The sequence below is a fragment of the Ranitomeya variabilis genome, chromosome 5 (assembly GCF_051348905.1).
Source record: "Ranitomeya variabilis isolate aRanVar5 chromosome 5, aRanVar5.hap1, whole genome shotgun sequence".
Classification (NCBI taxonomy): Eukaryota; Metazoa; Chordata; class Amphibia; order Anura; family Dendrobatidae; genus Ranitomeya; species Ranitomeya variabilis.
Window position 1 is genome coordinate 264,756,508 of NC_135236.1, and position 15,566 is coordinate 264,772,073.

The window sequence follows — 15,566 nt, forward strand, 5'->3', positions numbered from 1 at the left end:
GCAGTGGCATCAACCTGTACGGCTAGGTCAATGATGGTGTGGCTGGACCAGTTAGAAACCCAGTTGAAGGAGGGGGCCTCTAGAGACTCTATTTTAACTGCTTTACCGGTGATTCAGGAGGCGGCTGCCTTCTTCTCAGACGCGTCTGTTGACTCAGTTAAAATGGCGGCTAGAGCAGCAGGACTCTCTAATGCGGCTAGAAGAGCCCTGTGGTTAAAATGCTGGCCGGGAGATATACAAACGAGGTCAAAGCTCTGTGCCATTCCTTGTAAGGGAGAATATTTATTTGGTCCCACCTTGGACGAAATCCTAGAAAAAGCGGGAGACGACAAAAAAGTTCCCTAATTTATTTGGGTCCTATCGTCGTCCCTTCAATAAGAAGAGGTTTGGTCGGGGAAGGAAGCGTGTCTTTTCACCCGTTAGAGATCGGTCTAGATGGGATGATGGAACATAAATCCTGTACCTCTTCTACGTCTGTCGTTCCTCAAAGGAGAGAAAGAAGGAAGACAAATGACTAGCAATCCCGGTGGGGGGTAGACTTACATTTCTGTTCAGAATGGTCAGAAATCACGAATAGTATTTGGGTACAAAACACTATCTCAGGGTCTCACACTTGAGTTTATTCGTACCCCACGGGATAGTTTTAAATTGACTCCTTTACGCTCTTCTCCCCTTGAACAATCGGCTTTAGAAGAAGAGGTTTTGTCTCTTTGTTCTAAAAATGTCCTCATAGAAGTTCCAAAATCTGATAGAGGAAAGGGATTTTATTCTCCCGTTTCTTATTCAGAAGCCTGATAAGACATATAGGACCATCATAAATCTTAGACACCTTAATAGTTACCTGGTCAAACATACCTTCAAGATGGAATCTATCAATTCAACAATAAAGATGCTGTTTAAAAATTTTCATGGTAGTAGTGGATTTAAAAGATTCCTATTATCGTGTGCCCATTCATGCATATTTCCAACAATTCCTAAGGGTAGCAGTATTAATGGGGGGAGTAGTTCACCATTTTCAGTACAGGGCACTTCCCTTCGGTATAACTTCTGCCCCTAGAGTGTTTATTTACAAAAATAATTGCGGAGGTTATGGCACATTTACGGGAATCTAATATTCTTTTTGTTCCCTACCTTGATGATGTCCTCATAGCAGGGAATTCAGTGGATCACTGTTTGTCACAATTAGAAATAGCTAGGGTTAAATTGGAACACCTGGGTGGGATAATTGAGAAATCTCGGTTGCAGCCCCTAAAAATTCAAAAGTTTTTTTAGAGTTATTAGATTCAGCTACACAACAGTGTCTTCTCCCTATTGAGAAATTAGATCAAATTCAGCATCAGGTATTAAGGGCAATCAATACACCCTCCATGACCCTTCGACAAGCTATGTCCCTGCTAGGGTCCCTCACATCATGCATCCCAGCGGTCATATGGGCTGAATTTCATACTAGACCCCTACAGAAAGATGTTTTGATTAATGACGAAGTCTTAAGGGGAGCCTTATGGGAAAAAATAACCTTGAGGCCGGTAACTCTTGAATCCCTAAGGTGGTGGCTAGATAGAGATAATTTATCGGCAGGGGTTCCCTGGGTAACAGATATAACCCGGGTGATAACTACGGATGCCAGCCCCTCAGGGTGGGGGGCCCACATGGGTGACATTGTGGTTCAGGGACAATGGGAACCATACACAACATCTTCATCCAATCAGCGGGAATTAATGGCGATTGAGTTAGCAGTTAAAAAACTCCTCATATATCTGCAGGGACACCACATCAGGATCCTCTCGGACAACCAGGTGGCAGTGGCCTATATAAATCATCAAGGTGGAACACGTTCCGAGGCTCTGATGCAGGTCGCAGATCGCCTGTTCCAAGCGGCAGAGACAAATTTTCAATTTTTGACTGCTCATCACATCAAGCAATATGCTAAGACAAGGGAAATGGTCTCTAAATGGAGACATCTTCAATCAGATTGTCCGCCGATGGGGTCAGCCAGTGGTGGACCTATTTGCCACAAGAGACAACAAAAAAGTAAAAAGATTTTGTTCTTTGAATCCCAGGGAGAATCCTCTGGCGGTGGATGCATTCCTAATAAAATGGGATTTTCCTTTGGCTTACGCCTTCCCACCATTGAACCTGTTACCTCTAGTGGTGAGGAAAATCAGGGAAAATCGTGCGAAGGTCATTCTGATTGCTCCTTTCTGGCCCAGGAGAACCTGGTTCGCATGGCTCAGGACAATGTCGGTAGGCGATCCCTGGGTACTACCAGATATCCCGAATTTGCTTTTCCAGGGACCGAACTGCCATCCACAAGTGAAGGGACTCCATTTAACGGCTTGGAGTTTGAGCGGTCATTATTAAAAGACAAAGGCTTCTCCCCAAATTTGGTAGATGCCCTTCTAAAAAGTAGAAAACAGATAACAAAAATCTACTCTAGAACCTGGAGAAAGTTCTTGGCCTTCTCAGATTTTAACATCAAAGAAGGGGTACCGATACGCCAAATATTAGAATCTCTGCAGAGGGGGTTAGAATTAAATCTTTCTACAAGTACACTGAGAGTGCAGGTATCAGCCCTTGGTGCCATGTTCTCTTGTAATATTGCCAATAATTATTGGGTGTCGAGGTTCATTAAGGCAGTCGGTAGAGCTAGACCTTTGCATAAAAACAAGACAGTACCGTGGGACCTAAATCTAGTCCTTTCATCTCTAATGAAAGACCCCTTTGAGCCTTTACATGATGCCTCAATCAAAATGTTGTCCCTTAAAACAGCTTTTCTGGTAGCTATAACATCGTTTCGCAGAATACAGAATTCTTACAGGATAGGGTGATCCTCAGGCCGGACCCAGCTTACTTGCCAAAAGTAGCATCCCAATTTCACAGGTCACAGGAGATAGTTCTACCATCCTTTATCCCTAATCCTTCTAACCCTAAGGGTATGTGCACACGTCCGGATTTCTTGCAGAAATTTCCTGAAGAAAACCGGAAATTTTCTGCAAGAAATCCGCATTTTTTTTTTCGCGTTTTTTTTTAGCATTCTGCAAGCGTAATTAGCTTGCAGAATGCTAAAGTTTTCCAAGCGATCTGTAGCATCGCTTGGAAAACTGACTGACAGGTTGGTCACACTTGTCAAACATAGCGTTTGACAAGTGTGACCATCTTTTTACTATAGATGCAGCCTATGCAGCATCTATAGTAAAAGATAGAATGTTTAAAAATAATAAAAAAAATGGTTATACTCGCCTTCAGGCATCCGTTCCTATAGATGCCGGTGTGGTTCAGGACCTTCCATGACGTCGCGGTCACATGACCGGTCTCGACCAATCACAAGACCGTGACGTCATCGCAGGTCCTTCACCGCACACCAGCTCTAGAAGCCGAAGCGGCAGCATGCAGTGGAGAGACGGGAAGACATCGAAGGTGAGTATAGGACTATTTTTTATTTTAAGTCTTTTTTTTTTTTTTTTTTTACCAATTATATCCACCCTGGGTACCAACCGCGCATAATCTGCTTACTTCCCGCATGGTGTGCACAGCCCCGTGCGGGAAGTAAGCAGATCAATGCACTTCCAGGTGTGCTGAATCCCCTGCAATTCCGCATTTTAATGAACATGTTGCTTTTTTTTCCGCGATGCGATTTTTTCGCGGAAAAAAAGGCTACATTTGCACAAAAAATGCGGAATACACTGAAAATAATGGAAGGCATATGTTAGCGTTTTTTTCGCGTTTTTATCACGTTTTTATAGCGAAAAATCGCGAAAAAAAACGCGAAAAATACTGAACGTGTGCACATGGCCTAAAGAAAAAGAACTCCATACATTAGATGTTAGGAGATGCCTTCTACAATATATCTGTCACTAATGACTGGAAGAAAGATAATGCACTATTCTTAAGGTACCGTCACACTAAACGATATCGCTAGCGATCCGTGACGTTGCAGCGTCCTGGCTAGCGATATCGTTTAGTTTGACACGCAGCGGCGATCAGGATCCTGCTGTGATGTCGCTGGTCGCTGAATAAAGTTCAGAACTTTATTTGGTCGTCCGATCGCCGTGTATCGTTGTTTGACAGCAAAAGCAACGATACCAGCGATGTTTTACACTGGTAACCAGGGTAAACATCGGGTTACTAAGCGCAGGGCCGCGCTTAGTAACCCGATGGTTACCAGCATAAAATGTAAAAAAACAAACAGTACATACTTACATGTGTCCCCCGGCGTCCGCTTCCCACACTGACTGAGCGCTGCAAAGTGAAAGTGAAAGCACAGCGGTGACGTCACCGCTGTGCCCTGCTACTGCCGGCGCTCAGTCAGTGCAGGAAGCGGACGCCGGGGGACGCATGTAAGTATGTACTGTTTTTTTTTTTTTTTTACGTTTTACGCTGGTAACCAGGGTAAACATCGGGTTACTAAGCGCGGCCCTGCGCTTGGCAACCTGATGTTTACCCTGGTTACCCGGGGACCTCGGCATCGTTGGTCGCTGGAGAGCGGTCTGTGTGACAGCTCTCCAGCGACCAAACAGCGACGCTGCAGCGATCGGCATCGTTGTCGCTATCGCTGCAGCGTCGCTTAATGTGAAGGTACCTTTATCCTTCCAAGGTCCTAGGAAAGGGCTTAGAGCATCAAAATACACACTAGCTAAATGGATTAGGGAGGCTATCTATCTAGCTTACACAGCAGGTGGGGGTCTGGCTCTGCAGAATCTGAGGGCGCATTCCACCCGAGCCATGGCATCATCCTGGGCAGAAAGGTCTGGAGTGTCAATCGACCAGATATGTAAGGTGGCCACATGGTCATCCCCTTCCACCTTTTTCAAACACTATCAGTTGAACTTGGGGTTCTCCTCAGATCTCGCCTCCGGGTTAAGGGTGCTGCAGGCTATAGTCCCTCCCTAAGATGGCTTACATCTCTGTAAATCTCTCGTGGTGCTGTCATGGGAGTCCGAATAAAGCATTAAGCTACTTACCGGTAGCGGCATTTTTCGGAGGCCAATGACCGCACCCTTAGTTACCTCCCTATTCACGTGGGGGTTGCACTTCCTTAAAATGTAAAAAAAAAAAAAAAAAAAATTCTCACGTGTGATATCTGGATTGTTACTTTATTAAAGATAGATATTGTATTTGATTATATATAATGTTTGTGTATGCTTGTCATTAACCGCGGCAGTCCTCTCAGGCTCTGTAATACAACTGATACGTGGGGGAGGTGCCGCCCTTTTGTATCTGTAGGTTTCCTGTTCCTAATGGGCGGATCCCATCTCTCGTGGTGCTGTCATGGGCCTCCGAGAAATGCCGCTACCAGTAAGTAGCTTGATGCTTTCTGTATTTTCAGGACTATGAAAATTGTACATTCACACTGAAGGCATCAAAACTATGAATTAACACATGTGGAATTATATATTTAACAAAAAAAAGTGTGAAACAACTGAAAATGTCTTATATTCAAGGTTCTTCAAAGTAGCCACCTTTTGCTTTGACTGCTTTGCACACTCTTGGCATTCTCTTCGTAAGCTTTAAGAGGTAGTCACCGTGAATGGTTTTCACTTCAGATGTGCCCTGTCAGGTTTAATAAGTGGGATTTCTTGCCTTATAAATGGGGTTGGGACCATCAGTTGTGATGTGCAGAAGTCTGGTGGATACACAGCTGATAGTCCTACTGAATAGACTGTTAGAATTTGTATTATGGCTAGAAAAAAGCAGCTAAGTAAAGAAAAACGAGTGGCCATCATTACTTTAAGAAATGTAGGTCAGTCAGTCCGAAAAATTGGGAAAACTTTGAAAGTGTCCCCAAGTGCAGTGGCAAAAACCATCAAGCGCTACAAAGAAACTGGCTCACATGAGGACCGCCCCAGGAAAGGAAGACCAAGAGTCACCTCTGCTTCTGAGGATAAGTTTATCCGAGTCACCAGCCTCAGAAATCACAGGTTAACTGCTAGCAGCTCAGATTAGAGACCTGGTCAATACCACACAGAGTTCTAGCAGCTGACACATCTCTACAACAACTGTTAAGAGGAGACTTTGTGCAGCAGGCCTTCATGGTTAAATAGCTGCTAGGAAACCACTGCTGAGGACAGGCAACAAGCAGAAGAGACTTGTTTGGGCTAAAGAACACAAGGAATGGACATTATACCAGTGGAAATCTGTGCTTTGATCTGATGAGTCCAAATTTGAGATCTTTAGTTCCAACCATTGTGTCTTTGTGCGACGCAGAAAAGGTGAATGGATGAACTCTACATGCCTGGTTCCCACCATGAAGCATGGAGGAGGAGGTGTGATGGTGTGGGGGTGCTTTGCTGGTGACACTGTTGGGGATTTATTCAAAATTGAAGGCATACTGAACCAGCATGGCTCCCACAGCATCTTGCAGCGGCATGCTCTTCATCCGGTTTGCGTTTAGTTGGACCATTATTTATTTTTTTTGACCAAGGAGTGATGGGGTGCTACGCCAGATGACCTGACCTAAAGTCACCAGATCTGAACCTATTCGAGATGTTTTGGGGTGAGCTGGACCGCAGAGTGAAGGCAAAAGGACCAACAAGTGCTAGGCATCTCTGGGAACTCCTTCAAGATTGTTGGAAGACCATTTCCGGTGACTACCTCTTGAAGCTCATCAAGAGAATGCCAAGAGTGTGCGAAGCAGTCATCAAAGCAAACGGTGGCTACTTTGAAGAACCTAGAATATAAGACATAATTTCAGTTGTTTCACACTTTTTTGTTAAGTATATAATTCCACATGTGTTAATTCATAGTTTTGATGCCTTCAGTGTGAATGCACAATTTTCATAGTCATGAAAATACAGAAAAATCTTTAAATGAGAAGGTGTGTACAAACTTTTGGTCTGTACTGTAATTGTTCTTCTATGAAGTTCCCGGCTGCAATAGTAACCCATCTTTCGATTTTGCTGGGAGCCGATGGTGTCTTTTAAAGGCCGCTGACGGAGCAGCAGCATTTAAGGCTAGTTTCACACTAGCGTTAACTGCAATACGTCGCAAATGCGTCGTTTTTGCGAAACGCCGCATCCAGCAAAAGTTTTTGCTGGATACGTTGTTTCGTCATAGAGTAACATTAGCGACGCATTTGCGACGCATTTCCAAACGGTGAATGCGTTTGGCGGCGTTTGGGCGTATGGTAGCGGTCCGTCGGGAGAAAAAAACGTTACATGTAACGTTTTTTGCTCCCGACGGTCCGCTTTTTCCGACCGCGCATGCGCAGTCGGAACTCCGCCCCCACCTCCCCGCACTTCCCCGCACATCACAATGGGGCAGCGGATGCGTGGGAAATATGCATCCGCTGCCCCCGTTGTGCGGCGGAGAACACACTAGCGTCGGGAACGTCGGCCCGACGCGCAGCGACGGGTTGTTCCCGACGCTAGTGTGAAAGTAGCCTAAGTGGTATATCTGCAGTGATCAGATCGTGCTCTAGTAGGCAGATGCTGGCTGTGTAAGTCTACGTTCACATTAGCGTTCGGCGCCGCAGCGTCGGGCGCCGCAGCGTCGCCGCATGTGTCATGCGCCCCTGTATTTAACATGGGGGCGCATGGACATGCGTTGTGCTGCGTTTTGCGACGCATGCGTTTTTTTGGGCGCAGAGAACGCAGCAAGTTGCATTTTTTTTGCATCCAACTTTCGGCGAAAAGGACGCATGCGTCGCAAAACGCAGCGTTTTAGCGTGCGTTTTGTTGCGTTTTTGTTTGCGTTGTGCGTTGCGTCGCAACGCAAATGTGAACGTAGCCTAACACAGCCAGTATCTGCCTTGTATGAAGCAGACTCTGCTAATAACCAGTTTCATAGTTACGTTAGCAACCCATGATAAATATATATGCCATAGATCTTTTATGGAGTTAAAGTAGATCCAGTCATGGAACACTACACAATCGTACACTCAAATATAGGGATACAAGCCATAATTAAAACAGAAGTATAATTGCATAAAATTCTGTATGTCTATTTAGATTACTATTCGGTCAAAAGGCATCAAAACTATTTTTTCTTTATCCATTATTTCTTAGGCCCACTTCACATATCGTATGCGGTCCATTTTTTTAAGGATCACAAATAAGGACACATGCACACCCATTGTATTCAATGGTGGTGCGCACATGTCAGGCTTTTCATAGACCTGATCGGCATGCATTTTGTACTTGGTGTTAAAAATCACGCACTGATGACACGCGGATGACATCCGTGTGTCATAAATGACACGTACGCGTGCCCAAGAAAAGCTGTACAGTTTGCGCTTTTCCCAGGCGTTGAAAGCCGCTATCGTCATTGTTGCCTGGTTTCCCTGACATCAGTGCGAAGAGGTGACACTGAGTGAAATAAAGAATTAAATAAAAAAATATATATTGGCTCACACGTAATTTTGATGACCAGCATAGGGAAAGCCCACAGCTGGGGGCTGATGTTACTAATCTGCGAAAGGGGACAATATCGCAAAAGGTTACCAGGCTATTAATAAAAGCTCACAGCTGTTTGCTTGGCCTTTACTGGTTATTTTACTAGGCCTTTACTGGTTATTTTACTAGGGACCCCAGAAAAAAGATGTAGTGTCCACCTATAAATTCTAACTAGCAAAGGCTAAACAGACAGCTGTCGGTTGATATTAATAGCCTGGGAAAGGTCCAGGGATATAACCCCCCCCCCCCCCTCCCCCCAGGCTACCAACATCAGCCCTTAGCCGCCACAGAAATGACGAATCCATAAGACTCAACAAATCTGGCGCTTTGCCTGGTTCATCCCACTTTCCCTGGTGCGGTGGCAAATGGGGTAATGGGGTTGATGCTGACTTTGTATTGTCAGCTGACATCAAGTCCAGGGGTTAATAATGAAGAAGCATCTTAGACTCCCCCATTACTAACCCCGTAGTCATATTGCAAAAAAGACGGCAAGAATAACTTCCTTTAATTGAAATAAACACACCCTACCCTCATTTTCCCTTTTATTACTGTGAAAATGATAAACCATATTCCTCACCTGTGCTACAACAATCTATTTGTCCTATAAAGTATTCCAGCTCTGCTACATCTGGATTACAAAGCTGAGCAGTGGCATTATGCTCAGCCAGGAATCCAGGAGACGCTAAGCTGAGCTTGGGACGCAGCTTTAGTGATGAGCAATAATGTCATAGAGGTTATCGCCGGTCACTGCCAGCTGTTCCCACGCTCAATTCAGTGTGAGCCAGCCTACGAACTGCGGTAACCTTCATGACTTCACCGCTGGCACAGTGAGAACATTATCACGGTGCTAGCTGTGATCTCATTGAGGTCACCGCAATTCATTGGGCCTGTCACAGTGAGCTGCCCGTGGGAACTGCAGCTTCAGTGACCTTTGGTAACCTCAAGGACATCACTGAAGCTACGCTCTGACGCTCATCTGTGTCTCCTGGATGTCAGGTTGAACGGTCGCATCATGCCACCGTTCAGCAAGGCATCTAAATAATGCAGAGATGGATTACAGCGTGGGACAAATTATCATCTGACAAGTGAGGAATATGCTTTTTTTTATTTTACACTAATGTAATAGAGGGTGGGTAATGTTTATTTGAAATAAACGAGTCTGTCTTTTTCTTTAAGTGACTTTATTCTGGCTGTGTAGATTTTTTTTTTTTTTTTCTTTTATTACTATGACTATGGGATTAGTAATAGAGACTCCATTACTAACCCCTGGGCTTGATGTCAACTGACAATACAAAGTGGACATCAACCCCAACCTTATTGCCCCACTTCCTACCACACCAGGGCAAGTGGGAAAAGCGAGACTAAGCGCCAGATTTGGTTCATCTTATTTCTGGGGCTGCTGAGGGCTGATGTTGGTGGCCTAGGTGGGGGGAAAATATCTATGGCCCATCCCTGACTATTAACATCAGCCCACAGCTGTCTGTTTACCCTTTGCTGGCTAGAATTTACTACTTAATTTTTTTTTCGGGTTCCCCTGTAAACTAACCAGTAAAGGCTAACAAAACAGCTGTGAGCTTTTATAATAATCTTTATATGGTGCCAACATATTCCGCAGTAACAGCTTTAAAGATAATACAATAATTAAAGCAAAGATAATGACGTCTCAGCTCGTAAGAGTTTACAATCTACAAGCAGGTGGGGGAGACATGGGTGCTTATTTACTATTATTATTATTATTATTATTTATTGTTATAGCGCCATTTATTCCATGGCGCTTTACATGGGAGGAGGGGTATACATAATAAAAACAAGTACAATAATCTTAAACAATACAAGTCATAACTGGTACAGGAGGAGAGAGGACCCTGCCCGCGAGGGCTCACAATCTACAAGGGATGGGTGAGAATACAGTAGGTGAGGATAGAGCTGGTCATGCAGCGGTTTGGTTGATCGGTAGTTACTGCATGTTGTAGGCTTGTCGGAAGAGGTGGGTCTTCAGGCTCTTTTTGAAGGTTTCGATGGTAGGCGAGAGTCTGATGTGTTGTGGTAGAGGGTTCCAGAGTAGGGGTGATACGCGAGAGAAATCTTGTGTACGATTGTGGGAAGAGGAGATAAGAGGGGAGTAGAGAAGGAGATCTTGTGAGGATCGGAGGTTGCGTGTAGGTAAGTACCGGGTGACGAGGTCACAGATGTATGGAGGAGACAGGTTGTGGATGGCTTTGTACGTCATGGTTAGGGTTTTGTAGTGGCGTCTCTGGGCAATGGGGAGCCAGGGAAGAGATTGACAGAGGGGAGAGGCCGGGGAATAGCGGGGGGATAGGTGGATTAGTCGGGCAGCAGAGTTTAGAATAGATTGGAGGGGTGCGAGAGTGTTAGAGGGGAGGCCACAGAGCAAGATGTTACAGTAGTTGAGGCGGGAGATGAGGGCATGGACTAGGGTTTTTGCAGATTCTTGGTTGACATTTATAATTGACATTTACAATGATGTCCAGCCATATTGAGGTAATGGGGGATAGATAAAGGCTTCATGAGGTAATCACCAGCCAGTATTTGTGGTGTTTTTTGTTGCTGTGGAGTTTGATGGAGATTTATGTTCAGAGAAAGTGAATGGGCTATATGTAAAACAACTTCGATTAAAGAACATGATGGGCTGCCCTGAACAGATGTGTTTTTTAAGGAGCGACTAAAACTGTATAAGTTGTGGTTAGTCCTTATTTCTTGGGGTTAAGCATTCCAGAATATAGGTGCAACTCTATGCTTGCATTTCATTCCATACGTGTCACACGGACATACAGATGCCGCACACGGACCATGGATCCCACTGGTACTGTGTTTTTTGTTGTTTTTTTCCTGTACAGGAATCGACAAAGTGTGAAGGGGGCTTTAGTGGAGATGTCCTCTGCTGTAATTAGGTGGTTTTCATCCATATGTTTAAATAGTTAACGCTGTGATTATTTTTCAGTGGTGTTCCAAGGCTTTCAAGAATGTCACAGTGATTCCTCCAGAAACTGGAACTGTGCATCAGGTGAATTTAGAATACCTATCCAGATTAGTTATGGAGGATAAAGGCTTCTTGTATCCAGACAGTGTCCTAGGTACTGATTCTCACACTACTATGGTGAATGGCCTTGGAATCTTGGGTTTAGGTGAGTTACATTTGTTCACCACTTTCTTAAATGGTAGCTAATAAATGGCTTAAATCAATATAAACAATCACGTCTTGAAAACCTCCAAGCTTTTTAGGCTATTAGTTTGAAAGTGGATCTGATAGAAAGTTAGTGAATCATTTCTAAGTCCAGCTGGTATTAGTAGTGTGATATTGTGGGGATGTTTTTACAGCTACTGGTGCTTTGCAACTGCACACAACGGTCTTATCCATGTGACACTTTGGGCGTATTTTATATCCTAGAAAGGGTTTGTTTTCACATAGAAGATGAGTATGTAATGGGGTTCCTAGTAAACATATAATGCAAAAATGCTATTTTTATAAAGAAACGGACTGTAAAACTTTGTAAATTGTCATTTTGTTTTTCTGTTCTGATTGTGACACTGACGCTTATTGTGTATGCACCATTAAAGGGAACCTGTCACCCCAAAAATCGTATATGAGCTGCGGCCACAGGCATCAGGGGGCGTATCTACAGCATTCTCTAATGCTGTAGATAAGCCCCCGATATAACCTGAAAGATGAGACATAAAGGTTAGATTATACTCACCCAGGGGTGGTCCCGCTGCGGTCCGGGTCCGATGGGCGTCGCGGTCCGGTCCAGCGCCTCCTATCTAAATACAATGACGTCCTCTTCTTGTCTTCTTGCTCCCTCTGAGGGCAGAGCATAGTACTGCAGTGCGCAGGCGCCGGGCCTCTCTGAAGATGGGAGGCACTGGACCGGACCGCCCCTGGGTGAGTATAATCTAACCTTTATTTCTCATCTTTCAGGTAACATCGGGGGCTTATCTACAGCATTACAGAATGCTGTATATAAGCCCTGATGCCGATGGCCTTAGCTCATATACGATTTTTGGGGTGACAGATTCCCTTTAACTTACTGCCTGTAATAAAATAATATAATATGGAACTGTGATAAGGAATATTGCTGATACAGATCCTTTTATAAATATATAAAGGTGTCGGAGGAATAGAATCAGAAGCAGCTATGCTGGGCATACCCATCACGTTAACCATACCAGAAATAATTGGCTGTGAGGTGACTGGCTCGGTACCCGACCTTTCCACATCCATAGATGTTGTTTTAAGCATCACTAAGGTGAGAATTTAAATTGAATAGAACATTAGCCCCAACTGTGTGACTGCTGTGCTTGAATCTGGCCAAAGTGTTGTTAATGAAGCAGGTTTTTTGTTTGTTTTTCATCATGCTTTGTTATACGGAGAGCGTCACTTTTGTACTTTTCCCCAGCTCTCTATTGTATGAGACATCATTGCAACCTTACAAATAAATTCTAGTGTCTCTTCTGCTGCAGACAGGCAAAAATTTAAGATTAAAGTCCCAAACTTGTTTGGGCTAAAGCAGAGATGTACCTAGAGGTTCCCTTCTCAGAGTGGGGCAGTGATTGTGAAATCCTGCAGATGAAGGAGTTTTAATGAATTTACAGTTCAGTATTAGCCCCTTTATGGCATAACATATATTTACGTCATGTCATGTGCCTGACTTTGATCCAGGCTCCTGCTTTGATCCTGCATCTTTCCTTGCATATGACATCTGATTTATTCTTCTGTCATGTGCCTTTAATAGCTGCTGGTGGATCGTTGCACAACCCGTAGCTGTTAACCAGTGAAATCTTGTGATTTTAGACACACCAGCTGGAAGTGCATCATTCCGGCCCCCCATTGGGTGCATCCCGTGATCGTGGGGCGACAATGGTTTGTAATGAGTCCACACGGGTTTTTGCAGAATACTCCTGTGCCTATCATTACAATACTCCTGTGAACACCGGTTCGTGGCCGCGTTCATAGAAGATTGTCATTTCTGCTATACGTAGTAGACCTAAATGTTATAGTGTAAAAAAAAAAATAAAAAATTCACGTGTAAAAAAAATGTAAAAAAAAATACAAAAAAAAGCAAAAGAAAAAAAAATATTGTTCCTATAAATACATTTCTTTATCTAAATAAAAAAAAAACAATAAAAGTACACATATTTAGTATCGCCGCGTCCGTAGCGACCAGACCTATAAAACTGTCCCACTAGTTAACCCCTTCAGTGAACACCGTAAAAAAAGGATGCAAAAAACGCTTTATTACCATACCACCAAACAAAAAGTGGAATAACACGCGATCAAAAAGATGGATATAAATAACCATGGTACCGCTGAAAACGTCATCTTGTCCCGCAAAAAACGAGCCGCCATACAGCGTCATCAAAGAAAAAAGAAAAAAGTTAGTCCTCAGAATAAAGCAATGCAAAAATAATTATTTTTTCTATAAAATAGTTTTTATCGTATAAAAGTGCCAAAACATAAAAAAAGATATAAATGAGGTATCGCTGTAATCGTACTTACCTGAAGAACAAAACTGCTTTATCCATTTTACCAAACGCGGAACGGTATAAACGCCTCCCCCAAAAGAAATTCATGAAGCATTCTGCCTCACAAAAATCGGAATAATAAGCAATCAAAAAATGTCACGTGCCCGAAAATGTTACCAATAAAAACGTCAACTCGTCCCGCAAAAAACAAGACCTCACATGACTGTGGACCAAAATATGGAAAAATTATAGCTCTCAAAATGTGGTAAGGCTACGTTCACATTTGCGTTGTGCGCCGCAGCGTCGGCGCCGCAGCGCACAACGCAAACAAAAACGCGGCAAAACGCACGCTAAAACGCTGCGTTTTGCGCCGCATGCGTCGTTTTTGCCCGCAAGTTGGACGCAAAAAAAATGCAACTTGAAGCGTTTCTTGCGTCCAACGCTTGCGGCCATGCGGCGCAAAACGCAGCACAACGCATGTCCATGCGCCCCCATGTTAAGTATAGGGGCGCATGACGCATGCGGCGCCGCTGCGGCGCCCGACGCTGCGGCGCTGACCGCAAATGTGAACGTAGCCTAACGCAAAAAATATTTTTTGCAATAAAAAGCGTCTTTCAGTGTGTGACGGCTGCTAGTCATAAAAATCCGCTAAAAAACCCGCTATAAAAGTAAATCAAACCCCCCCTTCATCACCCCCTTAGTTAGTGAAAAATAAAAAAAATTAAAAAATGTATTTATTTCCATTTTCCCGCTAGGGCTAGGGTTAGGGCTGGGGTTAGGGCTGGGGCTACAGTTAGGGTTGGGGCTAGGGTTAAGGCTACAGTTAGGGTTGGGGCTAAAGTTAGGGTTAGGGTTGGGGCTAAAGTTAGGGTTTGGATTACATTTACGGTTGGGATTAGGGTTAGGGGTGTGTCAGGGTTAGGGGTGTGGTTAGGGTTACCGTTGGGATTGGGGTTAGGGATGTGTTTGGATTAGGGTTTCAGTTATAATTGGGGGGTTTCCACTGTTTAGGCACATCAGGGGCTCTCCAAACGCGACATGGCGTCTGATCTCAATTCCAGCCAAATCTGCGTTGAAAAAGTAAAACAGTGCTCCTTCCCTTCCGAGCTCTCCCGTGCGCTCAAACAGGGGTTTACCCCAACATATGGGGTATCAGCGTACTCGGGACACATTGGACAACAACTTTTGGGGTCCAATTTCTCCTGTTACTCTTGGAAAAATACAAAACTGGGGGCTAAAAAAGAATTTTTGTGGAAAAAAAAAAAAGAATTTTTATTTTCACGGCTCTGCGTTATGAACTGTAGTGAAACACTTGGAGGTTCAAAGCTCTCACAACACATCTAGATGAGTTCCTTAGGGGTCTACTTTCCAAAATGGTGTCACTTGTGGGGGGGGTTTCAATGTTTAGGTACATCAGGGGCTCTCCAAACGCAACATGGCGTCCCATCTCAATTCCAGTCAATTTTGCATTGAAAAGTCAAATGGCGCTCCTTCCCTTCCGAGCTCTGCCATGCGCCCAAACAGTGGTTTACCCCCACATATGGGGTATCGGCGTACTCAGGAGAAAATGGACCCCAAAAGTTGTTGTACAATTTGTCCTGTTACCCTTGGTAAAATACAACAAATTGGAGCTGAAGTAAATTTTCTGTGAAAAAAAGTTAAATGTTCATTTTTATTTAAACATTCCAAAAATTC

General features: G+C 44.0%; 1 protein-coding gene across 1 annotated transcript in view; it reads left to right on the forward strand.

The window, feature by feature from the left end:
- Window positions 1-15,566, forward strand: part of IREB2 (iron responsive element binding protein 2) — a 126,159-nt gene that overhangs the window by 47,863 nt on the left and 62,730 nt on the right. The window contains exons 8-9 of the mRNA XM_077264216.1: window positions 11,353-11,536; window positions 12,516-12,655. Of these exons, the coding sequence (XP_077120331.1) occupies window positions 11,353-11,536; window positions 12,516-12,655 (324 nt within the window). The remainder of the gene's footprint in view (window positions 1-11,352; window positions 11,537-12,515; window positions 12,656-15,566) is intronic.